Source organism: Diceros bicornis, chromosome 18 (genome assembly GCF_020826845.1).
Source record: "Diceros bicornis minor isolate mBicDic1 chromosome 18, mDicBic1.mat.cur, whole genome shotgun sequence".
In the NCBI taxonomy this organism is placed as follows: Eukaryota; Metazoa; Chordata; class Mammalia; order Perissodactyla; family Rhinocerotidae; genus Diceros; species Diceros bicornis.
Window position 1 is genome coordinate 16232435 of NC_080757.1, and position 23463 is coordinate 16255897.

The 23463-nt window shown below is 59.9% G+C and overlaps 1 protein-coding gene across 3 annotated transcripts; it reads left to right on the forward strand.

The window, feature by feature from the left end:
* Positions 1–933: 933 nt before the first annotated feature.
* MYO1C (myosin IC) lies at positions 934–22919 on the forward strand. 3 transcript variants are annotated; one of them, XM_058560131.1, is made up of 32 exons: positions 934–1186; positions 8098–8253; positions 8351–8466; positions 9015–9213; positions 9290–9370; positions 10854–11033; positions 11115–11213; positions 11423–11536; positions 11622–11693; positions 12106–12225; positions 12362–12444; positions 12671–12776; positions 12873–12953; positions 13255–13346; positions 14652–14746; positions 14827–14873; positions 14986–15066; positions 17129–17234; positions 17335–17452; positions 18048–18161; positions 18236–18312; positions 18663–18731; positions 18829–18913; positions 19014–19173; positions 19461–19544; positions 20254–20347; positions 20441–20496; positions 20627–20762; positions 20838–20908; positions 21021–21118; positions 21191–21290; positions 21705–22919. In XM_058560131.1, the coding sequence occupies exons 1-32, from the start codon at positions 1112–1114 to the stop codon at positions 21729–21731; spliced, it is 3192 nt and encodes a 1063-aa protein (XP_058416114.1). In that variant the 5' UTR covers positions 934–1111; the 3' UTR covers positions 21732–22919. The 3 variants fall into 3 exon arrangements, with proteins under 3 accessions (XP_058416114.1, XP_058416117.1, XP_058416116.1); XM_058560134.1 differs by lacking the exon at positions 934–1186 and adding an exon at positions 1972–2060; XM_058560133.1 differs by lacking the exon at positions 934–1186 and adding an exon at positions 6651–6732.
* The last annotated feature ends 544 nt before the right edge of the window (positions 22920–23463 follow it).

Below are 23463 nucleotides of genomic sequence, written 5' to 3' on the forward strand. Positions count from 1 at the left end.
GGCTGATAAGGGCCATTGTGTGGCTGCCGGGGATGAGCCTGCCTTGGATAGATGTGCTTCCCGGAGGAAGGAAGGAAGCTTTGCTGGCCTTTCCTGGGCGGGGGAAGCTGTGGGGAGGAAAGGGAAGGGTGCCTGGGGGAAGATGCCTGCCCGAGGGGCTGTCAAGACCAGCAGAGGCCCACTGGCCTCTGCCCCTCCTATGCCAGTGTCTCCCTCTGGAAAGGTTGCTTTCCCTCATCCACTTCCCCCTTCTCACTTCCTATAAGGAATGGCTGGAGACTAGAGGGCTCAGTCCCAGGCCAGGAAAGTGTCAGCTGTGATTTAGCAACAATAAAGACAGAAAAACAGGAACATGCTGGTTAGGGGGCACATGAGGGTACTATGGAAAAGCAAGAAGCGAACAGAGCTAAGGCTGCCCACAGCCAAGGAACCCAGGGACCAACCTCCCAAGCGCTTGAGGCTCCAGAGGAGGGTGGGACAGGGGCTTCCTCAGAGTGTCCCCTGCCTCTCCAGCTAAACCCCTCTGCCCAACATGGCCATCCCCCACCAGCCCTAGCCTCTCAAACTCAAGGGGCTCACTTGCTGCTGTGGGAGGCAGGCAAGCTGGGGAGCATGCAGGAGGGGCAGTGCCTATTGATGGATCCTCTTGGCTTAGGGCAGGATGTGCGTTCTGGTTTGGGGAGTGGTCACTGTGCTCTCCAGCTTTCACCAGTGAGTGGGCAGCGAGAGAGGCCAGCCATGGAGCTGCTGGGGGGAAAAGCCTCCTACCCTTTGACCTGGAGCCCAGGGTCCCCCACGGTGGCTGCACTGCATCAGCTCCTCTGGTTACCTGGGACAACAGGCATTTCCTCCATCCCTCAGCCCCTCCTCTTCCTGCCCCAACCCACTGGGCCAAGAGGCCTCCCAATCAGACCTGGGCTGCTCCAGCTGTGTCCTGAGGAGCTGGACCAGACACATCCCCTGGGGCTGGAGTTGAAGCTGAACCAAGTGGCCATCCCGGCGTGAGACCAGATTCCTGGCTCCGGGAGCAGCCAGAGCCAGTGGGCAAGCAGGCAGGCAAGCTTTTGCTCAGAGGCCCCAGTGCTCTGCACGCTGGCTATCCACAGGCAGAATGGCGCTGCAAGTGGAGCTGATACCCACCGGGGAGATCATCCGCGTGGTTCATCCCCACAGACCCTGCAAGCTTGTAAGCTGGGATGCTCTGGGCTGGGAGGAAGGGTGGCAGTGTCTCCCCAGGGCCCAGTAGCCCCTCTTAAGCAAACCCCTCAGGAAAGTGGTGAGCAGTGGGGAGGGGTTCTGATCCTTGGTGGGACCGGAACAGATTGGACAAGAAGGGGTGAGGGTTTAAGCACCACTAGGGGCAGGGTTTTTCGAAGCAGGAATCTGAGTTTGAACCCCTTCTCCTCTGGTTCCCTGATCCTCAGGGGGCTATGAACTGGTGACAGGGCTGCTCTGAGATCAAAGGATCTATGCGCTCCAGGCGCATAGTACAGGCTCAGTTAATGTCTCGCCTTTCTCCGTCTGGCCCAAAGAACTGGGACTGGCCAACTCAGAGCAGTAGCGGGGTGGGGGTAGGGGGGAGTGAAGGGAGGTAGTCACAAAGGGACAAGAACTGACCCGGCCTGGCACGCAGGGGAGGGTCGGGTTTGCTCTGGGGATGCAAAGGGGCCCTAGAATGAGGAGGGAGAGAAAGCCATCAGATGCACCCACCCACCCAACACTGCAGCGAGTGGGCCGGGTCTTTGGCTGGAAGGGGGGTGCGCGCGCGTGTGTGTGTGACAGTGACGCGCCTCGTCCCAGGAGCTGGTTGCGGAGTGTGCGGCACCAAGTCTCCGCGGACGCGGGCCGGGGCCAGGGCCAGGGCCGCCAGGGCCGGGCGGGGCCGGAGGGAGCGCGCGCGCGCGCGCGCGCCGAGGCCTGGGCCCTGCCCGGGATGACGACAGGCAGCGGCCCGGCCCCGGGCGGGCCTTGGGCGGGGAGAGCGTGCCAGGGCCGAGCACTGGGGAGCCGGCCACGCCGCCCAGCCTGGCCCCCGCCCACGCACGCGAAGAACCGAGACGGTGGGTACACGGGGCCCGGGCGCCGGGCGGCCAGCAGCCGCGTGGCCCGTAGAGGCCTCCGCTGGCGGGTGGGATGGGGGCAACGGGCAGGCGGCCAGGCGCCGAGCTACCGTGCGGGAGGCGGGGGTCGCTGGGGCCGAGGGTCGGCTCGGCCCGGGCCGTACGTGGTCCCAGGACCCGCTGGCGCCGGAACTAGGCCGGGTAGAGACTTAGATTACTTGCGGGTAACGTGAGGGCGGGAAGGAGCAGCTGGGGTCCCGGGACCCAGGCACCCTGCGCGCCCTTTGGGCCCCTCCACCAGCCAGGCTCTGCCTCTGGGTTCCGCACAAGCTGCCCGAGCCCCGCCCCTTCCCCTTCTCCGCCCCCCGGACCCAGCCGCGCCAGTGGCTTCTGCGCGCCTCGGCGTGAGTGTGGTAGATGGGGGCCTCCGAGATGAATGAGAGAATGAATGGCTGGCCCAGGGCCTTATGCAACTCCCAGCGCGCTCCGGCCTCCTGCTCACACTCCCGGGCTCTGTGATTCATTCATTTATGCAGGCGTCTACGAGGGGTTATTGAGCCCCGACTGTGTGCCGGACTGGGTGTACGCTCCGGGCGGGAGCAGGCTACTGGGAGAGACCCACAAGAAAACCGGCGATTAGAGCGCAAAGCGATAAGGAGGGGGCTGTGTGTTGGGGATAGTCGGAAGGGGTTCTGGAGGAGGTGATACCTGAGCTGAGTCTTCAAGGATGACTAAGAGTCAGTCAGGTGGGGAGGAGGGAGGGTGCGCTGGGCCAAGGAAGTTGCAGGTGCAAAGGCAAGAAGCTTAGAGAGCCACATGTGGCTGGTGGCAGGGGTGGGAGCAGCTTCTCCTGGCTCTGTGTGGTGGTGAGGGAGGCATGGGGAGAGAAGGGACTGGAGAGGGCCACCCCTATGGTCACACAAGAATGCAGGAGCAGGGGGGTAAACTGAGGACAGAGGGGGCTGCTGGAGTCTATACTCAGGGGCCTGGCAAGAAGCAGTGGGTGTGAAGTACAGGCTCGGCACATGGGCTTGGCACATGGACCGGTGCCCTATAAACCTTCACTCTATTAACATGAGATGTTAATTGATTGATTTGCATTTGTAAATACCACAGGCTGCTGTGGGGAAATGGATTGGAGGAGGAAGGCAGGGAGGCCAGTTTGGAGGCTGCTGCCCGGTCAGGAGTGGAGCAGTGATGGAGGAGCAGGGGGTGGGGGGTTTGGCGAGTGTTGACTCTTGGTGTGAGGAGTGGAGGGACAGGACAGGCCTTTTGAGGTCAGGTGGTGATGACTAGCTGGAGGTGCCTCCCTTCTCTCTACCTACAGGATATTAAACAAGAAGGATAGGGGGCAAGGTGCTCTGTTTACTTCTGCTGGACCCCCAGGCAGAAGTGTCTAGCAGGCCAAAGGCCCATGGCTCCGAAGCTAGAGTGTACAGCCCCTGACTGGGGTCCTGTGAGCAATTAGGTAGAGCCCCTAAGGCCCCACTTTTCCTCCCCATTGCCCCTCACAACGGTTCCCTTGAGTCTAGAACAGTCCTTGGTGGGGCAGCCTGGGCCCAGACCTAAGATATATTCGACAAAGATAAATTGAGGACCTGTTCTGCACCCAGCACTGCGCTGCAGGTGAGAGAGGCTAGGGTTCTTTCCACTGCCCCAACAGGTCATGAGGCTGCCTCTGTGGAAATCAGCTTATAGCAGCGATCTGGGGGTCTTCAGAATACCCTCTCAAGGCCTGGGTGGCCCTGGGCTGGGGGAACATTTGAGGCTGCCCATTGCCCTCCCCTCTCCTCCAGAGGTCAGGCTTGGGTGCACCTGGCCCACACTAGGTAAAGGGCTCTGGATGACCCAGGTCTCCTGGGCCTGCCCCATCCCTGCCTTTGCTGGAAACATCTCCCTATGTGGGAGGAGACCCAGAGGCAGCCTTGGGAACTTAAGTCCTGGGTCACTCAGGGGCCGTGGCAGCACCCCAGCCTGCAGCCAGCCCCTAGGTCCGGGGCCATGCTGGGGGCCCAAAGGCCATGGCCCACTCCCTAGCTGCTACTCCTAAGGCCTACTTGTCAGTAGTCACACAGCATGGACAGGGTTGTGTACAGGGCACTGCAGTCAGGAGGGCATTGAGGAAGGTCACAGCCTGGCAGGGTAGTGTGTTAACCTTTAGGAGAAGCTTGGAAATCTGCCAGCCCTAGGCTGGCCTCTCTCCCTCAAGGCAGCCCTGCAGGAGGAGTGAGCGCTAGAGTTCCCGTTCCAACCCCATCCCTCCTTTTACTAGTCCTGAGAGCTTAAACAAGTCATCCACCTGCTCAGCCTCAGTTTCTCCGTCTGTAGAAGGGGAGTACTAATACAGACCTCCTGGCTTGGCTGGGGGCATTGAAGGGAGTACCATAAGAGCGCTCAGAAGACAGGAAGCGCCTGGCGCTGCCTAGTTCGTCGCAGCATCTGTCACCCTCGGGTCCCCGCCTCCCTACCCCTTCTCCCCGGCTCGCGCTTCCGTCCAGCGGGGCGGGGCGGGCCCGTGGGGGTGGCGGGGGCTGTGGCCTGCCCTCAGGCCCGCCCGGTAGCGGAGACGCCCCCTCCTTCCGGCACCCGGCGGCGGCCGCGTGGGCGCCAGCGGGCATCCCGGGAATGCGGCGGCGCGGCTCGGGGCAGCGGGCCGGCCGGCCGGACCCCTCCGCACGCGGATTCTCCTCATTCCAGCCGCTTGACGCGGCGGCGGCGGGCGGGGCGGGCACTGCGGCGGGAGGCTCCGCCCCGCCCTCCGGCCCGCCAGCCGGGCTGCGCCAGCCCCGGGCCCCTGCCCGCAGGGGAGCCGCGCTTCTGGGGGGCTCGCTCGACTCCCTTCCCCGGTCTTCTAAGGCACCCCCCCACCCCGGGTGGGCTGGAGGCTGAGTCCCCTCCCCGCTCCCGCCCCCTTCTGCCCCTAGGGGCACCGCGGAGGGCGCCCCCTCCCGCCCTGAGCCCGCCTCTGCCGGTGGCGTTTAATACCCACTCTCTGCTCCCACCCGTCTCCCAGCTGCGCGCGGCGGCACCCAGTCCCCTCACCCCTCCAGAGGGCCCCATCTCCCAGCTGGCATCCCCCGCGGGGTCCCCTGGGCCGTGGCTCCAGCAGGGCTGTTGTTCTCGAGGTAATGAGCCTTTTCCACGAGGCTGCAGCCCGCACCTGCCGCAGCCTCGCCCCCTCCCCGGGGAGCCTGGGTCCCAGGGCGGGGCGCGCTGGGGCTTTGGATCCCGGCTCTACCTTTTCCCCCCTACGACAAGTCAGTGTCGCCCGTACTGCGCCTCAGGTTCCGCATCTGTCAAGTGAGGGACAGGTAAAGCTCTTGAGAACCCTTTGTAACTGGCAGACACGCCTGAGGGGCTTTCCCCACTAGATAGGAAGTGTGCCCCGTCTGTCCCAAGCATGTGTGGAATGAATGTCTGGCCGAGAGAGGGAAGTGATGTTTATTGAGGGCCTAGAGGTGCCTTAGTGCTTTATCTTAGCCTTCTCAACAACCCTTTTAGGCAGGTGTTAGCCTCATTTTAAGGATGAAGAGGCTCCGAGAAGTTAAGTTAGTTGCTCGCAGTCACACAGCTTGTAAGAAACAGCCCAGCCTTTGTAAGAACTAGCCGTCACCACCCCCACCAGGGTGGCATCTGAGCTAGAGTTTGCCCCTCAAGCTGGTGCCTCCCAAGAGCCTCGCGAGGGTGGGGCTGCTGGGGGCTTGTCTGGGAGAGGGAGGGCGTCCTGGGCAGAGAGTATGGAGGGATCCAGAGGGATCCCCAGAGGGAGACACCCTCCAGAGGAGAGAGAGAAGTGAGGCGCTCCTGGGGCACAGAGGCCCTAGTTGGGGTGCCCGGGATAGGGGAGAAGGGTATTGGCCCCGAAGGCTGGAAGTCAGACGTGGATTTCCCAGATGGGAAACTGAGACCTCCGTAGGGGCCGGGCACATGGTGCTCTCGGCAGAGGCGCCCTGTGGCCGTCTCTGTCGGGGCGCGCGCTCTGTGCTGACGCGGGAACCTAAAGAGATTTTCTTGGGGTTTAAGGACGCGGGGCCCACCCCCTAGAGAGTGTATGGGGGTGGACAGTGTCCGGCAGAGGCTCCGCCCGCTTGGGCGCGCAGGCCGTATTTGGACATTTCGTTCTATTTTTAACTTTCCCGGGACTCGAGGTTGGGTGAGGGGGGAGGGAAATCCTGCTTCCTCGGAGACCCAGGGGCCTCAGCCGTTGTCCCGCGCCTGGCCTGGTGCGTAGTGTAGACACAAGCCCGGAAGTGAGTTCCGGGTCCGCGTAGACGCGGCGGCCGAGCGGGTTCCGGGCCCCACCCTGGAACCAACGACGTCCCTCCTGGAAAACCTGACTCAGGCGGAGCCCCTGCCCGGCGGGGAGTCCCGCCCCCACCCCCGCCTGCCCCCACCCCCGTCCCCACCCCCGCCCCGAGATCCCCCCTAGTTCCTACCCCACCCCCACCAGCTGCAGAGGGACCCCGGAGTCCCAGCCTCGAGGGAGGCGGGGGCGGCCGGGGAGTCCCGCGCTTCGGAGGCTCGCGGAGGGGGCGGTGCGGGGGGCGGGCCGGCCCCTCCCTCGCTTACGCCGCCGCCGCCGCCGCCGCCGCCGCCGCCGAGCCCGAACCGAGAGCACGGGCAGCGGAGCAGGGCGCCAGGCCAGCCGGGCAGGATGCGCTACCGGGCGTCGGTGAGCAGAGGTGGCGGGCAGGACGAGGGGTCCCGGGCGTCCCTCCCTGCCTCGCGGCGCCGCCTCAGCCCCTCCAGGAAGCGGGCGCGGCCCAGGAATTTCGGGTGGAAAAACGTCCCGGAAAGTTGCAGGGGGAGGAGGCAGAGGCAGGGAGGGCCGCGGGGCGCTCGGACCCGGGGCCAGGCGAGTAGCCCCCAGGGAGGGCTGAGAGCACAGAGACCCGTCACCCGGAGGGCAAGGGGGCGGGAGCTTCGGGGCAGGATTGGAAGGGGGGCGTTGAGGGACAGACCTGGGAGAGGCAGGCACCCCGGCCAGATGGGGAGGGTGCCCCGCGCTAGAGATCTGGGTGGTCTGTGGTTGGAGAAGACCTGGTGGCCTCTTTGGGATCTACACCCCCTCTCATCACCGCCACCTTGCTCTTCTCTGACCCTTCACACTCTTGGTGTCAATTTCCCAGAGCCCCCAGACCCTCTTTGAAGAGTGTGGTGTGGGGAGAAGGCCTTGTTAAGCCCGTTCCTCTCCTCACCCTCTGATGGACTCTGAGGCAGCTGGGCTTTCCGTGGTAAAACCCCCACTCCCTTGAGGCTTCTCAGGGCCCTCAGTGGAGGAGGGTGTCTGCAGAGCCCAGCAGCTGGGGGGGAGGGCGGGGCCCAGCCACAAGAGGGAGGGCCCCCTTTCTGGGGTGAGTGTTGGGCCCAGCTGGGATGGGAGGCCCTCTGGGGGAATCCCTCTCCTATGGCCTGGGGATGGCCTCTTGCTTGGTCCCCAGATACTCTCTCCCTGGAGATTTTGGTGGTTGGGGTGGGAGAGATAGCCCCACCCTTTGTGCAGAATTCACTTTGAGCCATTCGTCCTCTAAAGTACCTGTCACACACGGCCCAGAGCTAAGGGACCTGAAGTCACCTGGTCTAACTCAACTCCTCCTCCTTGAGGAGGAAGCAACCCAGAGAGAGGAGGGGATTTGTCCAAGGTCAACACAGCATTCTTTCTGTTATTCCAGGGAGTTCCTTCTCATGACCCCCCTTTCTCTACACAAAACCAGCACCTCCCTGGATTCAGTGGCCTTGCTCCCATGCCCTCTGGGTCCTCTGTGCTCCAGTGTCCTATGTCCAAGTCCCATGTGCCCCGTGTGTTTTTCTGTGTGACCCGTGTCCTCAGTGTTCCATGTGCTGGCTTCCTGTGACCCAGGCCTGCTGTACCCAGCATGGTCCGTCTCCTGGGTGTTCTCTGGGTCCTGTGTCCGGGCCTCCTCTGTCCGTGTGCCCCTGGTTGCCCTCTCAGTCCTGCAGGCTGTGGTGGAGGGGGAGAAGTGGCCTTCTCTTATCCTGCTGCCTCTGACCCTCTCCTGTGGCCCATTCCCTGCAGGCCCTGGGCAGTGACGGGGTGCGGGTGACCATGGAGAGTGCACTGACTGCCCGTGACCGGGTTGGGGTACAAGATTTTGTGCTGCTGGAGAACTTCACCAGTGAGGCAGCCTTCATCGAGAACCTGCGGCGACGGTTCCGGGAGAACCTCATTTATGTGAGACCCAAGTGGGAAGACAGTGGGGGTGCTGGGGGGGAGAGAGGCATCAGGGGCTTCTGGGAGAAAATTCTGACCTTTCTCCCTTGACTCCCAGACCTACATTGGCCCTGTCCTGGTCTCTGTCAACCCCTACCGGGACCTGCAGATCTACAGCCGGCAGCACATGGAGCGTTACCGTGGTGTCAGCTTCTATGAGGTGCCACCCCACCTGTGAGTGACCCCTCATTTCCATCTGAGATGACCTCGTCTGACCCTCACTCTAAAATGACCCCCGACCTCCCACTTGAGATGAATCACTCTTCACATCCGTGAGGAATCCCACAATCCCTCACCCTGGTGTGACCCCAATCCCCACCTGAGATGAATGTCTCAACTCCTTCTGGGTGGAGCCTCCCTAGCCCCCACCCCAACTCACACCCATAACTTATTCCCCCAACTCTACCTGGGCATGGCCTCCCAACCTTAGGGGCCCTCTGACCCCCACTTCTGAAGGACTTCCCAGCCCTACCTGTGAGAGACCCCAGCTTCCCCCTGAATGACCTCCAATACCCCCACCTGTGAGTGATCCCCTGAGTCCTCCATCTGAAAGTGGTCCCCATCCTCAACTGTGGAGGATCTCCCTTGACCCAGCCTTGAGGGTCCCCCAAGGGTACACCCAACTCCCATCCACAAGGGAACTCCAACCAGATATGAGAGTGGCCCCCAGTCCTACCTGTGGGACTCCCACCGCCTGAGCTCCTGACGAGCCTCTGCCCCAGGTTCGCGGTGGCCGACACTGTGTACCGGGCACTGCGCACCGAGCGCCGGGACCAGGCAGTGATGATCTCTGGGGAGAGCGGGGCAGGCAAGACAGAGGCCACCAAGCGGCTGCTGCAGTTCTATGCAGAGACCTGCCCAGCCCCTGAGCGGGGGGGCGCTGTGCGGGACCGGCTGCTGCAGAGCAACCCTGTGCTGGAGGTGAGGGGCCGGCAGCATCTGGGGGGGGGGGAGAGGGTGGGAAGAGAATGTCCCTCATCTCTCCGTCCACTCCGAGGCCTTCGGAAACGCCAAGACCCTCCGGAACGATAACTCCAGCAGGTTCGGGAAATACATGGACGTGCAGTTTGACTTCAAGGTACTGTGTGTGTGTGTGTGTCAGGGCTGGGAGAGTGGGATTCCCATTCGGTAGGCACCCACTGGCCAAGGCCTTGGCACCAGCAAATATTTATTTAGTGCCTGCTGTGTGCCAGGCGCTGTTACAGGTGCTGGTGGTACAGCAGTGAAACAAAAATCCTGCCTCTAGGGAGATAGATGATAAACAGCAAAAGGTAATTTAGGTGACAAGTGCCATGGCAAAGAATAAAATGAGATAAGCAGTAGGGGCAGTTGCTATTTTAAATAAGGCAGATAGGGTAGGGCTCACTGAGAAGGTGGCATTTTGGTAAAGGCTTGATGGAGACAGGGGAGCAAGATATACAGATACCGTGGGAGACAGTTCAGCCAGAGGGAATAGCCAGTGCGGAGGCCCTGAGGTGGGAGGGTGCTTGGTGTGTTCAAGGACGCAGGGAGGCCAGAGTGGCTGGAGAAGAGAGCAAGGGGTCAAGGAACAGCAGAGGAGGTGGGATGGTGCAGACCCTTTTGAGTCTTTGTAAGAAGTTTTTTTTAGGGCCGGCCCCGTGGCTTGGCGGTTGAGTGCGCGCGCTTGGCTGCTGGCGGCCCGGGTTTGATCCCGGGCGCGCACCGACGCACCGCTTCTCCGGCCATGCTGAGGCCGAGTCCCACATACAGCAACTAGAAGGCTGTGCAATTATGACATACAACTATCTACTGGGGCTTTGGGGAAAAAAGCGAGGAGGATTGGCGGTGGATGTTAGCTCAGAGCTTGTCTTCCTCGGCAAAAAGGAGGAGGATTAGCATGGATGTTGGCTCAGGGCTGATCTTCCTCACAAAAAAAAAAAAGAACTTTTTTTTAAACTCTGAGTGGAAGGGTGGCCGTTGGAAGGTTCGGAACAGAAGCGTGTCATGATGTGACTTTCCTCTTAAAAACTGCTCTGGCTGCTTTGTGGAGAACAGATGGTAGGAGAACCAGGCCAAGCAGGGAAACTAGTTACGAAGCTGACGATTATTAAATCCAGGTGACAGATGACAGTGGCTGGGACCAGTTTGGTGGCGGTGGAGGTGGTGAGGAGTGGTTGGATTCTGGATGTTTGGAAAGTTAAGGCAGCAGGATTGGCTCTCTGATCGGACATGAGATGTGGGAGAACAGAGGCTACCAGGAGGACTGCAGACATCTTGGCCTGCGCACCTGGAAGGGTGGAGTAACCATTGACCAAGCTGGGAAGAGAGGCGCTAGTCTGAGGAGGGGGACACCAGGAGGTCTGTTTCAGGCCTGTTGAGTCTGAGCTGCCAGTCGGACATCCAAGTGGAGCTGCCAAGTAGATGGGGCTGAATGTCCTCATTCCTTAGATGAAGACACTGAAGCCAGAGGAGTGACTTACCTGAGCCCACGCAGCTAGTGGCAGAGCTGGACTTGAGCCCACGAGCGCAGGGGAGGGAGGGGAAGATGGGCTCCATTCCTCAGTCCCCTGAGCCTTCACCACGTCCCGCCCTGCCCATAGGGTGCCCCCGTGGGTGGCCACATCCTCAGTTACCTCCTGGAGAAGTCCCGAGTGGTGCACCAGAATCATGGGGAGAGGAACTTCCACATCTTCTACCAGCTGCTGGAGGGGGGCGAGGAGGAGCTGCTGCGCAGGCTGGGCTTGGAACGCAACCCCCAGAGCTACCTGTACCTGGTGAAGGTGAGTAACTGGCGGGCAGGGCAGGTACCACCCAGGGAGCACAGCGCCGGGCCGGGTAACCCAGCTCTGCCCTTCCTACAGGGCCAGTGTGCCAAAGTCTCCTCCATCAATGACAAGAGTGACTGGAAGGTCGTCAGGAAGGCTCTGACAGTCATCGACTTCACTGAGGATGAAGTGGAGGTGAGCCCTCTGCTGGGGACTCTCCCTTTCCTCCCATCACACCCTGAAATTCTCAGTCCACTTTTCCAGCCTATTTCCACTTATAGCCCCCTTTTCCTCTCAGACGCTTTACCACCCATTCCCTGCTCCATCCGACCACCCACTGGTTACCCTCGTGGGACTCTCAGCCCCTCCTGTGACTCCCACTTGCCCCTTGCCTGTTCCCCCAGGACCTGCTGAGCATCGTGGCCAGCGTCCTGCATTTGGGCAACATCCACTTTGCTGCCGATGAGGAGAGCAATGCTCAGGTCACCACCGAGAACCAGCTCAAGTATCTGACCAGGGTGAGCGGGGTGAGCAGCGGGCGAGGGCAGAGCAGCTGAGGCGAGGGGGGCACACCCTTACCATGCCCACCTCCTCCCTCGGCAGCTCCTCAGTGTAGAAGGCTCGACGTTGCGGGAAGCCCTGACACACAGGAAGATCATCGCCAAGGGAGAAGAGGTGAAGCCAAGCCTTTGCCTCAGGAGGTGGGGTGAGGGGTGCAGGTGTTCCGGGGCAGCCCCTGCTCCCACCGTTCCCCCTTCCCCTGGTCTGCTCAGCTGGTCCTCTCAGCAATACTGGAAGGATGGAAGGCAAGTGGCTCAGAGAGGCACAGGGAGCTGGCTAAGGTCACACAGGAAGAGGGTGTTGGAGTCAGGCTGGAACCAAGACTCCCACCTCTAGGAATGAGGCTTCTTGTCCCTATGCCACCTTCCCTCTGGTGTGGCCACTGTGTCCTCCTCTGATGCTCCCCACCCCCCAGCAGGGAGGGCAGAGTGGTCATAGTTTCCTGGGGTTCAGCCTGAGCCGGAAGGGGAGGAGGATGGGAAGGGGTCTGCAGCATTCATCGCCCTGTCACACTCGGTGCCTGCAGCTCCTGAGCCCGCTAAACCTGGAACAGGCTGCATATGCACGAGACGCCCTGGCCAAGGCTGTGTACAGTCGCACTTTTACCTGGCTGGTCGAGAAGATTAACAGGTCGCTGGCCTCCAAGGTGAGGGCTTGGCCCATGCTGCTTCCAGGGCAGCAGGGAGGGCAGTTCAGGGGGGACTGGGGGTGGGAGCTGGCGGACATGGGGACCCACGCTCTCGGTTGAATGGGAACCCATGCTCTCGGTTGAATGACCCTAGGATGCTGAGAGCCCCAGCTGGCGGAGCACCACGGTCCTTGGGCTCCTGGACATTTATGGCTTCGAAGTGTTTCAGCACAATAGGTCAGCAGCCCCCATGCCTCTGCCTGTCTCTCCTCCTGTCTCCTCTGTCCTGGTGCCTCTCTTCTGTCCCCCTGCCTCTCTCATTCCTGCCAGTCACTCCCCCAGCCACCCCAGGTCCTGCCCTGTGTTTCTTCCCTCAGCTGCTCTGGGGCCTCATGCCATCTGTCCCCTGCTTCTGGTCCTGTGTCCCCCTCGAGAACTGTGGCCTCTTCTGTTTCCCTCATAGCTTTGAGCAGTTCTGCATCAATTACTGCAACGAGAAGCTGCAGCAGCTCTTCATCGAGCTCACCCTAAAGTCGGAACAGGAGGAATATGAGGCCGAGGGCATCGCGGTAAGTGCAAGCCTGCGGGTGTTCCCTGGCCCACAGGTCTCACTGGGAGACGTCCCAGGACCCCAGGATGATGCCTTCCTTCCCTTTACCCCTCAGTGGGAGCCTGTCCAGTATTTCAACAACAAGATCATCTGTGACCTGGTGGAGGAGAAGTTCAAGGGCATCATCTCCATTTTGGTGAGTCCTCTGCTCCTCCAAGGCCTTGTGTTCGGGGCTGGGTGGGAGGACATCATCCCCTTCCCTTTCTCTCCAGGCCTGTCCATAGAGGGCCAGAGTTTGAGGCTGAGCAGGGGCAGGGCAGGGCTGTGCATGGAGGGTGAGGTGAGGTGCTGGCTGGGTCAGGAAGCTGTCTACAGGAGGCTTCCTGTGATCTACCCCTTTCCCCTGCGTCTGTGCCTCCCGGCACAGTGCCCCTGAATCTCCTGTGCTCTCCAGCCCCTCCCCTGATACATGCTGCACCCTGTGCCACACCCTCTAGGATGAGGAGTGTCTGCGCCCTGGGGAGGCCACAGATCTGACCTTCCTGGAGAAGTTGGAGGACACAGTCAAGCATCATCCGCACTTGCTGACGTGAGTGGGCTGCAGGGCGCGCTTGGGGGCGGGGGTTCCCCTGAGGCAGAGCATCCCCCACAGTCCTGAAACACCAGCCACAAGGAGAGGAGCAGGGCAGGTGCTCAGTCAAGGACGGGAGCGCAAAGCCCAGCTCGTGGTCTCCACAAAGTCAGGAGCTAGGAGCGTGGCTTCCACTTTATTCTTTGTTGAGAATGAAACTTGCTAAGATAAGGAATCCCCTACAGTGGGGAGAGGGAGAGAAGAAACAAACCCCCCTGTCCCAGCTCTGGCCAGCGTATTTTGTGCACGTCATCTCCGCTAACCTGAAGCCACCTTGTAAGGGGGTGTTTGTGGTGCTTTCTCCATTTTACTGAGGCTCAGAGGTGAAGTCATTGGCCCACAGTTATCGCACATCTAGTAAGCTGCAGGGCTGACACTTGGTCCCAGGGCTGCGAATGCCGAAGCCCTGAGCACTTTTTGCTTAATAGTATATTAAAAACCTTTTTCTGATTGTAAAAATAATGTTGCTCATTAGAGAAAAGTTGGAATGTGTGCAAAAGCCACTTGTAATCCTGTCACCTAGAGGTCATCACTGTTAACAATTCAAGGCATTTCCTCCCTGCCTTTTTCTATACATTTTTTTTTTCATAGTTGAGAATTCATTGTGTATAAGGCTCGGGATAATGTTATATCCTGAGTGTTTTCCTGTATCATCAAACAGAAAAATTTCCTCAAAACACTTCCTCTGATGGCTGTAACCCACAGATACTCTGCTGCTCTCACCCAGCCTCTGGGGTCCCTGGGCAGCCTCCAGGTTTCTGCTGGGAGAACAGGGCTGCCACAGACATCTTTGTGTCTTAAATCTCTGCCTGCATCTCTGGTTAGTTGCTTGGAATAGTTCTCAAAAGTAGAAAATGGGCTAAAGGGTATAAACATGTTTAAGACTTAAGTAATCTCTTGAGGCAGATTCCATTCTTAAAATGCAGTGGGCAGCCCTCAGCCCTCTGAGCAGTCGTGCAGCAGGCAGAGGCAATGAATGTAACCCTCTGTCCAGCGAGCCCTGGCAGTGCGGAGGCCCAGGTCTCGGTCCTGGCACCGTATGACTCTGGGCAAGGCCATCTTCCTCCCTAAGCCTCAGCAGCCGCCTCTGTGCAGGGAGGCCGATGAACTTGCCCTGTCACCACCCAGCGCAGTGGGCTGTGGGGCGGCCCTGAGCATGCTGTTCTTTACTGGATGCCTGGTTCCTCTCTCAGAGTCTCTTCAACAGGCAGGGGGCACAGCTCTGGCCAGCAGTCTGTACCTTCCTCTCCCTGTCACCCCCAGGCACAAGCTGGCCGACCAGCGGACCAGGAAATCCCTGGGCCGAGGGGAGTTCCGCCTTCTGCACTACGCAGGGGAGGTGACTTACAGCGTGACGGGTGAGGATCCTGGGGCTCGGTTCCCTCAGTGGGCGGGGGGGAGGGGCTTTCCCTCACCTCACATCTGCTCTCCCTCCTAGGGTTTCTGGATAAAAACAATGACCTTCTCTTCCGGAACCTGAAGGAGGTGAGGAGGACCTCAGGGAGGGCTCCGGGTTTGGGTCCTGAATGACCTCTGCCCCAGGAACTTGTCCTGCCTGCCCTGTGCTCCCACCTTGACCCCTGCTCTGCCCTCACAGACCATGTGCAGCTCGGAGAGTCCCATTATGAGCCAGTGCTTCGACCGGAGCGAGCTCAGTGACAAGAAGCGGCCAGAGACGGTGTGGAGGCGTGGGACCCAAGGGGGCATGTGTGTGCACGGGGGCGTGGACGAGTGCCTGCACGAGCCTGGGAGTTGGCAGTGTGCGTGTGAGCTCGTGTGTTTGTTGGTGCCTGTGTGCTCATCTGTGTGTGTCTAGGAGGCTGCCCTTGGGTGCATCTGTGCCTACTCCTGTGTGTGCATCTGTCTCTAAGTGTGGACCCATGTGTGTCTGTGTGCATGTCCATATATGTATATACACCTGTCTCTGTGTGGGCGCTTGCAGGCATTCACCTACTCAGCAGACATTTGTAGCAGACATTGTTAGGCACTTAGAATCCAAAAATGAATAGATGCTCTCATAGAAATGTGCACGGAGTGCTTTGGAAACTTAGAATACAAAGTAGAAGAGGTGAGGGTCAGGGAAGGCTTCCTGGAGGAGGAAGCATCTGAGATAACTTGGGAATGAGTAGGTGCGTGTCAGATAGACCTATGGGAGGGCACTGCAGGCAGTGAGAGGGCACACACAGACATACAGTCCACAAAAGACCAGGAGGTCGACAGGAAAGTGACATTACCGAGGAGTGAAGCTGGGAAAGGCAGGTGTGGCCAGTAGGGTAGGATGCGGGGAGAGCTCCAGTGAGCTGGGCAGGGGGTGGCTGCTGGGCTTGGCAGGAGGAGGGCCAGGGCAGCCCAGGAAGAGCGAGGTCAGTCGGGAGGTAGAAGCCAGAGTGCTACATGTCCCAGTGGGCTGAGACCCCCTGGGACCCTTCCCTCCACTTCCCACCCACCCCCTGCCCTGAGCACTCTCATGCTCCCAGCCTCACTATCCCCCCCACCCTCCCGTGAGGACACAGCCACTCCTGTCCAGACCTCTCCAGCAAGCCGCAGAATCATATATCCTTTGATCTCCTCCAAGTGGCCTCCAGGCAGCAGACTCCACTGGTCTATAATGGGCCCTCAATTGCTAGGTCCCTCAGGCCTGCTCCTTCTGTGTCCCTAACTCAGGACAGGGATCGCCCTCCACCCAGTCCTGCAGGTCAGAAACCTGGGCAGCATCCCTGACCCTCAGTCTCCCCCATCTCTCTCATCCAGACAACCACTGGATCTGCCCATTTCTGCTCCCTGAATACTTCTCAGCTCCTCCCACTTGGCCCTTCCCCATAACCACTGCTCCAGTTCAGTCCTCTGAGCCAGCCAGACTCCTCCCTCATCTCCTGGCTCCACATATCTGCTGTAGAGATAGTCCAAATGCAGATCTGTTCCTGTCATTCCCTCACTCCAAATGCTCCTTGGCTCCCTATTTCCCTCAGGATAAAATTCAGTCTCCCTAATGTGATTCTTGACTCCTGCCGTGATGCTGCCTCTGCCTGCCTCTCTGATGCTCTCTTTTTATTCCCATCAGGATCCTTGTACTGCTCACAGCTCCCTGTGCACATCAGGCCTCCACTCAGGCTGCCCCTCTGCCTGAATGTCTTCCTCTCCTCTCTTCCTTTTGGCTCTCTCCTACTTATCCTTTAAATCTTAGCCAAAGGGTCATTTCCAGAAGGCCTTTCCTGATGCCCCCTACCCCACAGACTGGATTAGTTGCCCCTTCTTGGGGTTCCAAGAACCCCCGGGTATACGCCCCTGCCATTAATGGGGTCACGATGGATTGCAAGTCTTTGCTGCAGAGTCCGCTTCACCCAAGCCTGAGATCCTTGAAGGGCCTACAGAGCAGTGTATAGGGATAATGGATGAATACATAGATGTAGGACATATCGTTTAGGAATGTGCCCTGAGATTCTAGAAAGAGAAAGAGTTGTTGCCAAAGGGAGATGTAGGGTTGAAGTTGCAGGGAGACCTGAGCAGGATTTTTAGATGGGAGCAAGGTTCCTAAGCAGAGGTCTGTAGCCCAGCTAGAGGGATGTGGGTGGACATAGTCCGGCCCCTTCCTCTATTGTGAGGGAGGGGTGACCGGAGGAACTAAGGGCCCAACCAGGGCAGGGGGTAGTGGTGCTGCTTTGCCCCAGGAAGGGACGGCTGCAGGGATCAGCGGCCTCAGCCCAGCTCTGGCCAACCTTCCATTCTCTTCTGCTGATCAGGTCGCCACCCAGTTCAAGATGAGCCTCCTGCAGCTGGTGGAGATCCTGAAGTCCAAGGAGCCTGCCTATGTCCGCTGCATCAAGCCCAATGACGCCAAACAGCCCGGTAGGCCGCTCCCGCCGCGTGGCCGGTGGGGGCTGTGCCTCGCTGCAGAGGCGACGGGCCGTCTGAAAGCCCGCTGACCACCCAGTTATCCCTCTCTCAGGCCGCTTTGACGAGGTGCTGATCCGGCACCAGGTGAAGTACCTGGGGCTGATGGAGAACCTGCGCGTGCGCAGAGCCGGCTTTGCCTATCGCCGCAAATACGAGGTTTTCTTGCAGAGGTGGGGGCGGGGCCTGGCTCAGCGCCAGGGAAGGGGGTGGACAGCAAGGAGGCTCCTAGATCCTGGGAGGGAGGACTGAGATTCCTGGCCAGTTTCAGAGACTAGGATGCTGAGGTTCTGAGCTGCTGAGAGACCCAGGTCAGGGACCCCTCCATGCCGCAGATCTAATGTCAAGCTCAGTAGAGAAAACACTAGCGCCCCAGGCCCTGCCCTCAGAGCTCCTGGTCAGGGGTCAGTGAGGCCTGCATCCACATGCCTGTCACCACGAGATGGCCAAAGCCTCTGAGAGGACAGTTTCCCATCGGCTCAGAAAGGACAGAGCAGCTGGGTGGTTATCCTGAGTTAGGGGTTGGGGGAATCAATCAGGTGTGAATTCCAACTCTGCCACTTTCTAGCCCCAGGGCCTTAGGCAGGTGAGAATACCTGTTCCCTTATCTTTAAAGTGAGGTAGTGACAAGGTGACCTCCCAGGCTTTCTGTGAGCTGCAAGTCAGTGGGAGTGCCCAGCAGGTGCCCAGGAAAGCTGGTTTGGTCCCCCAGAGAAGGGCACTGGCTGGGGTGGGGTTTGGATGCATTTCTGCTCCTCCTGTCCCCAGGTACAAGTCGCTGTGCCCAGAAACATGGCCCACATGGGCAGGACGGCCCCAGGATGGGGTGGCCGTGTTGGTCAGGCATCTCGGCTACAAGCCAGAAGAATACAAGATGGGCAGGTGAGTGGTGCCCATGCCTGTGTTTGGGGGGCACGGAGGTGGCCACCAGGGGCTGATCACTGCTGCTGTCCTAGGACCAAGATCTTCATCCGCTTCCCCAAGACCCTGTTTGCCACAGAGGATGCCCTGGAGGTCCGGCGGCAGAGCCTGGGTGAGAGGCCCCACCCTTCCTGTCCCAGGGGATCCGTTCTGGGGAGCAGGAAAGAGATCACTGCATTGGGCTTCCTCTCCAGGAAGTCCACCTCACCCACGTTCAGCCGCCCTCCTCCTTACCAGCTCCAGCACCCGCCATCTGTCCTGCCCCTGGGTACAAACTCGGGGCATGTTCCCGCGTTCCTTTGTCCCCTCCTACTCTCTTTCATTTACTCTCCCTTCGCTTATTTGTCCTCTCACCAATAGCTTGTTCAACCACTCGCTCGTTCATGCCGCTCAGTGAGCAGTGCCAGGCCCCCAGCTGGTTCCCCTGAGCTCTGGCCAACTGACTTTCTTTCCCAACCACAGCCACGAAGATCCAAGCCGCCTGGAGGGGCTTTCACTGGCGGCAGAAATTCCTCCGGGTGAAGCGATCAGGTTCGGCGGCCCAAGGGTCTTGAGGAGGGGCAGGGTCTGGGACCAGGGTGGGCCACCATGGTGAGGAAATAAGGCCAGCCGTCTGTGGTCTCTGCAGCCATCTGCATTCAGTCGTGGTGGCGTGGCACGCTGGGCCGGAGGAAGGCGGCCAAGAGGAAGTGGGCAGCACAGACCATCCGGCGGTGAGCAGGGGAGTGCCATGAGGGGGCTGCAGAGCAAGGTGTGTGGGGGGCTCCATTGCCAGGCTTCTCACCCCCATCCCTGTCGGGCCCCCAACCCCAGGCTCATCCGTGGCTTCATCCTGCGCCACGCACCCCGTTGCCCCGAGAACGCCTTCTTCCTGGACCACGTGCGCACCTCTTTTTTGCTCAACCTGCGGCGGCAGCTGCCCCGGAATGTCCTGGACACTTCTTGGCCCACACCCCCACCTGCCCTGCGTGAGGTCCGTGAGCCCTTGCTGCTGACTTAGGGACCCTCAGAGTGCTCAGCAGAGGGGCCTAATAATCCTGTGGCCAGAGGAGCGGTCAGGAGGGCTCCCAGGGAAGGGAACTGGAGCTGGGCCATGGAGGATGAGTTCTTTTGAGAGAAACAGCTGAGGAATGGAAGGGTTGTCCAGGTTGAGGAGGTGTTGCTTAGGCAAAGACCGGCTGGCGGGCACATGCCTCTTGTCTTCAGAGGGAAGGGAGCCAGCTGTCTGGGTGCCCTGACCTCCCTCCCTCGTGCCCACAGGCCTCGGAGCTTCTTCGGGAGTTGTGCGTGAAGAACATGGTGTGGAAGTACTGCCGGAGCATCAGCCCGGAGTGGAAGCAGCAGGTACGGAGCCGAGGAGGTGGGCATGGGCTGGCAGGGGGTCAGGGGAGCAGTGGGTGCCCACCAAGAGTGCTGGCCTGCAGCACTTTACCCCTGATTTATCATGTAACCTTGAGTGGATCCCAGCCCCCATTTGGCTTCATGTATGAAGCAGAGGCCGGAGTAGATTTTGGGTGGCAAATAGGGTTCATCTTCTGGGCCGTCTCCACTGGACTGGCAGAGGCTGTCCAGAGCCCTGCGTTGAAGAGGCTGCAGCTTCACTCTGATCAATTGGTAATGTCTGCCATGGTTCCAGAGACAGACCTTGGTGGCTCATGTGCCTTGTATTTGTCAACTCAGTCTTGCATGATGCTAAGGGACCCACCCAGTTCAGAAAGCTTGTAGTAGTTTTGAGTGTTAGCAATCAGCTAGCTTCTCAGGGACTCCAGGGCCTGATATGGTGGGGAATTATCCCCGTAGTCGGGCTTGGATCCTGACAATGCTGTCATGACCCTTCTGGGGAGCCCTCTGCCTTAGTTGGTGGGGACAGGGAGTGAGGAAGAGGAGGGGCGGATGAGAGTGTTGGTGGCCGGGCCCAGCCTCCTGGTGCTGGGGCCAGAGAAAGGGTGAGAGAGGCTGTCTCAGTTCCTGAGGCTGGCCTCCCACCCCCACCATGCCCCCCGCCTAATGGTCCCTACCCCTTGTAACCTGCCCCCTGCCCTTGTCTCCTCAGCTGCAGCAGAAAGCCGTGGCTAGTGAGATCTTCAAGGGCAAGAAGGACAATTACCCCCAGAGTGTCCCCAGGCTCTTCATCAGCACGCGGCTTGGTGAGCCCCTGACTTTCCAGTGCTCAAACCTTCCATCACCATCCTAGTCTCCTCTCTCCTCCTCTGACTGCCCTGTCCCCATCTGGGTTGCAGGTACAGATGAGATCAGCCCCAAAGTGCTGCAAGCTCTTGGCTCTGAGCCCATCCAGGTGAGACCCTGCCTACAGCCCTTAGTCCAGCACAGTTCTGCTGCCCGAGGGCTGGACGGGGGCTCAGGGCCTGGACAGAGGGTGAGCCCCCTCAGCGCCCCCCACCCCTCACCACACCCTCTGTCCCCAGTATGCAGTGCCTGTAGTGAAGTATGACCGAAAGGGCTACAAGCCCCGCTCCCGGCAGCTGCTGCTGACGCCCAACGCTGTGGTCATCGTGGAGGACGCCAAAGTCAAGCAGAGGATTGATTACGCCAACCTGACCGGTGAGCAGAGGCCAGGGCTGCAAGGGAGAGCCCTGCTCTGACCCTTGATCCCTGACCTCAGCCCTTCCCCCTCAGGAATCTCTGTCAGCAGCCTAAGCGACAGCCTCTTTGTGCTGCACGTGCAGCGTGAGGACAATAAGCAGAAGGTACCCATGTGGGGCCTGGGGGGGTGGGGAATGAATGGGAGATTGGGGGGCAGGGGGTCGGTTCTCTAGCTGTTGGCAGGGCCTGACCCCTTGCCCTGTCTGGGTCCCCCAGGGGGACGTGGTGCTGCAGAGTGACCATGTGATTGAGACACTGACCAAGGTGGCCCTCAGCGCTGACCGTGTGAACAACATCAACATCAACCAGGGCAGGTGAGGCGGTTGGGGTTGGGGGGGCCCATGCGTGCACACGTGGGCAGTCCTCATGCACCCCCTTGCCTCTAGCATCACGTTTGCAGGGGGCCCCGGCAGGGATGGCGTTATTGACTTCACACCTGGCTCGGAACTGCTTATCACCAAGGCCAAGAACGGGCACCTGGCTGTGGTGAGTGGGGCCTGGCAGGCAACACCCTGCTTCCCTGCTGATAGCCCAAGGGCTAGGGTGGAGCCTCTGGTGGCCAAGGCTTCCTTGGCAGAGGCTGGGCACCTCTCCCATGGGTCTCATACCACCCCCTTCATCCCATTGCTCACTGAGAGCCGTAGGAAGGGGCCACTTGAGCCCCCACAGTGCAGAGGGTCATACAGATGGCAGCATGGGGAGGTGGGGAAGACCTAGGTGTGATGGGTAGGAGGAGAGGCCCCCTCTGGCCAGGGCAGGGATTCCTATGGGAGTAGGATCAGAGTCTCTGGACCGAGGCCACTGGACCCCCAACTGCTACTGCATGTATCTAACCCATGGAGACAAGTGGCTAGAGAGCCTCTGTCTGCTTCTGCTCACCCGCTGGGCTTCTCCCCACAGGTGGCCCCACGGCTGAACTCTCGGTGATGAAGGCGCCCACTGGACCCCCTCCCACCTCCCAATGCTTTGCTTGTCCCCTCCTCCCCTTCCCGGTTACCAAAGACTCGAGCTTCCAGACAGGGACCCAGAGACACCTCGAAGCCCACTGACAAACTCCTGTCCCCTGCTCACCCCTCTCTTGAGGGAGCAGCGGGGCCAGGGAGCTGCCCCAGGAGTGGGCCAGGCCGGGCTACAGCAATAGGAAAGCTGGGGCCAGAGGCAGCTGTGCCAGCCCCACTGCCAATGCCAAATATCTGAGAGAAGGGAACTTTTGCTGAGGTTTTCTCTGAGATTTTTTGATGCTTTGTAGGAAACTATTTTTTAAAAAAGCCATTTTCCCGCCCCAAGACACACTGGATGTGTTTTCCCTGACTCCAGCAGGGCAGGGAATGTCACTGAGACGTGGGGCAGTCTGGGCCCTGGTGCCCTCTTCACTGCCCAGGCCACTGTCCTCGTTCCCTTGGCATCTTGTCTGTCTGTCTGCCTGCCTGCCCATCTGTACCCTTTGCAGCCCACTCCAACATCTCCCTGGGGGCTGAGACCACCCTTGCCTGCCCCCTTCTTCCTGCCTTAAAAATGCCCTTTCAATATCATCATCTAGCCTGAGGGCATCCTGGAGTGGGAGAAGGAGTCTTAGACTGTAGAATATGGAAGACTCTGAGAGATCATCTAGTCTAGCCTCCTGGTGTGACAGAGCAGGAGACAGAGGTCCAAAGAGGGGAAGGGACCTGCCCTTCATCCAGCAGGTCGGGGCCTGTCCTCAACACACCTCACTGCCTCTCCCAGGGACAGGGGCCCCAGGAAGCAGGCTCATGTCTTAAGGGTGCATGTGGCTCTCTGACCAGCAATCACCGTTGGGGGCCACCGGGTGGGAGGAGCACTCCTGCCTAAGTCCATGCCTTAGAATGACAGACACCCTGCTCACGGACTTTGGCCCCAATTCAAAGATGTAGGGCCTTTCCTGGCCCTTGACCCCCTCCCTGTCCTGGGAGCCTGGGGAAGGGGCTGGCCTTGGGAGGAGCTGCAGGGGCATCACCTCTTTCTGCTGCTTCCCCCCCACACCTCCCTAGAGGGCGCCGGGGCTGCGCAGCTGCCTCTGGCCTCTGTGGGTCTCACCCACTGCTGACACTTCTGCAATCCAGAGAAACACTAAATAAAGCAATATGTGTTTGCCAACACTGGTCTCTTTGTGAATGTTAGGAAAGGGAGAGGACCCCCAGAAGGTAACCAGGGGTCTTGTATTACGACTTTTGCCTTGTCACCAGAAGGAAGGAGGCAGGGCTGCCTCCCCAGGGGAAGGAGCAAGAGTGACCAGTAGCTGCAACATGGCCTTGCTCTTTCATTGACTGTCTGCCGAAGGGCTGCTCAGCCTGGCCCAGTTCTGCGGGCAGGGAGGAGAAGCATCACACTCGGTCCCTGCCCGTGTGGTCCTCAGCTGGTGGACAGAGCGCAGCCCAGTGTGGGAAGTACAGGCACCAAGGGACACACTGATGAGAGACTGACTCAGGTCAGGGGAGGGAACACTTCACAGAGAAAATGACATTTGAGATGGGTCTCAAAGGATAGTCTCCAAATTCTGTTGCAAGTGACAAACTCAATCCAAACTGGCTTGGGCAGAAAAGGGCATTGATTAGCATTAGTGACCCACCCGTCCCCGGGTAGGGCTGCTTCCAGGCACTCAAACAGCATTGTCAGGAATGTGTCTGGAACCATCTCTTGG

Coding starts and splice junctions, on each gene's coding strand:
- MYO1C (XM_058560131.1), top strand. CDS start 1,112: ATGGCGCTGCAAGTGGAGCTGATACCCACCGGGGAGATCATCCGCGTG. Junction 13,347..14,651: donor CATCATCCGCACTTGCTGAC/GTGAGTGGGCTG, acceptor TGTCACCCCCAG/GCACAAGCTGGCCGACCAGC. Junction 17,453..18,047: donor TACGAGGTTTTCTTGCAGAG/GTGGGGGCGGGG, acceptor TCCTGTCCCCAG/GTACAAGTCGCTGTGCCCAG.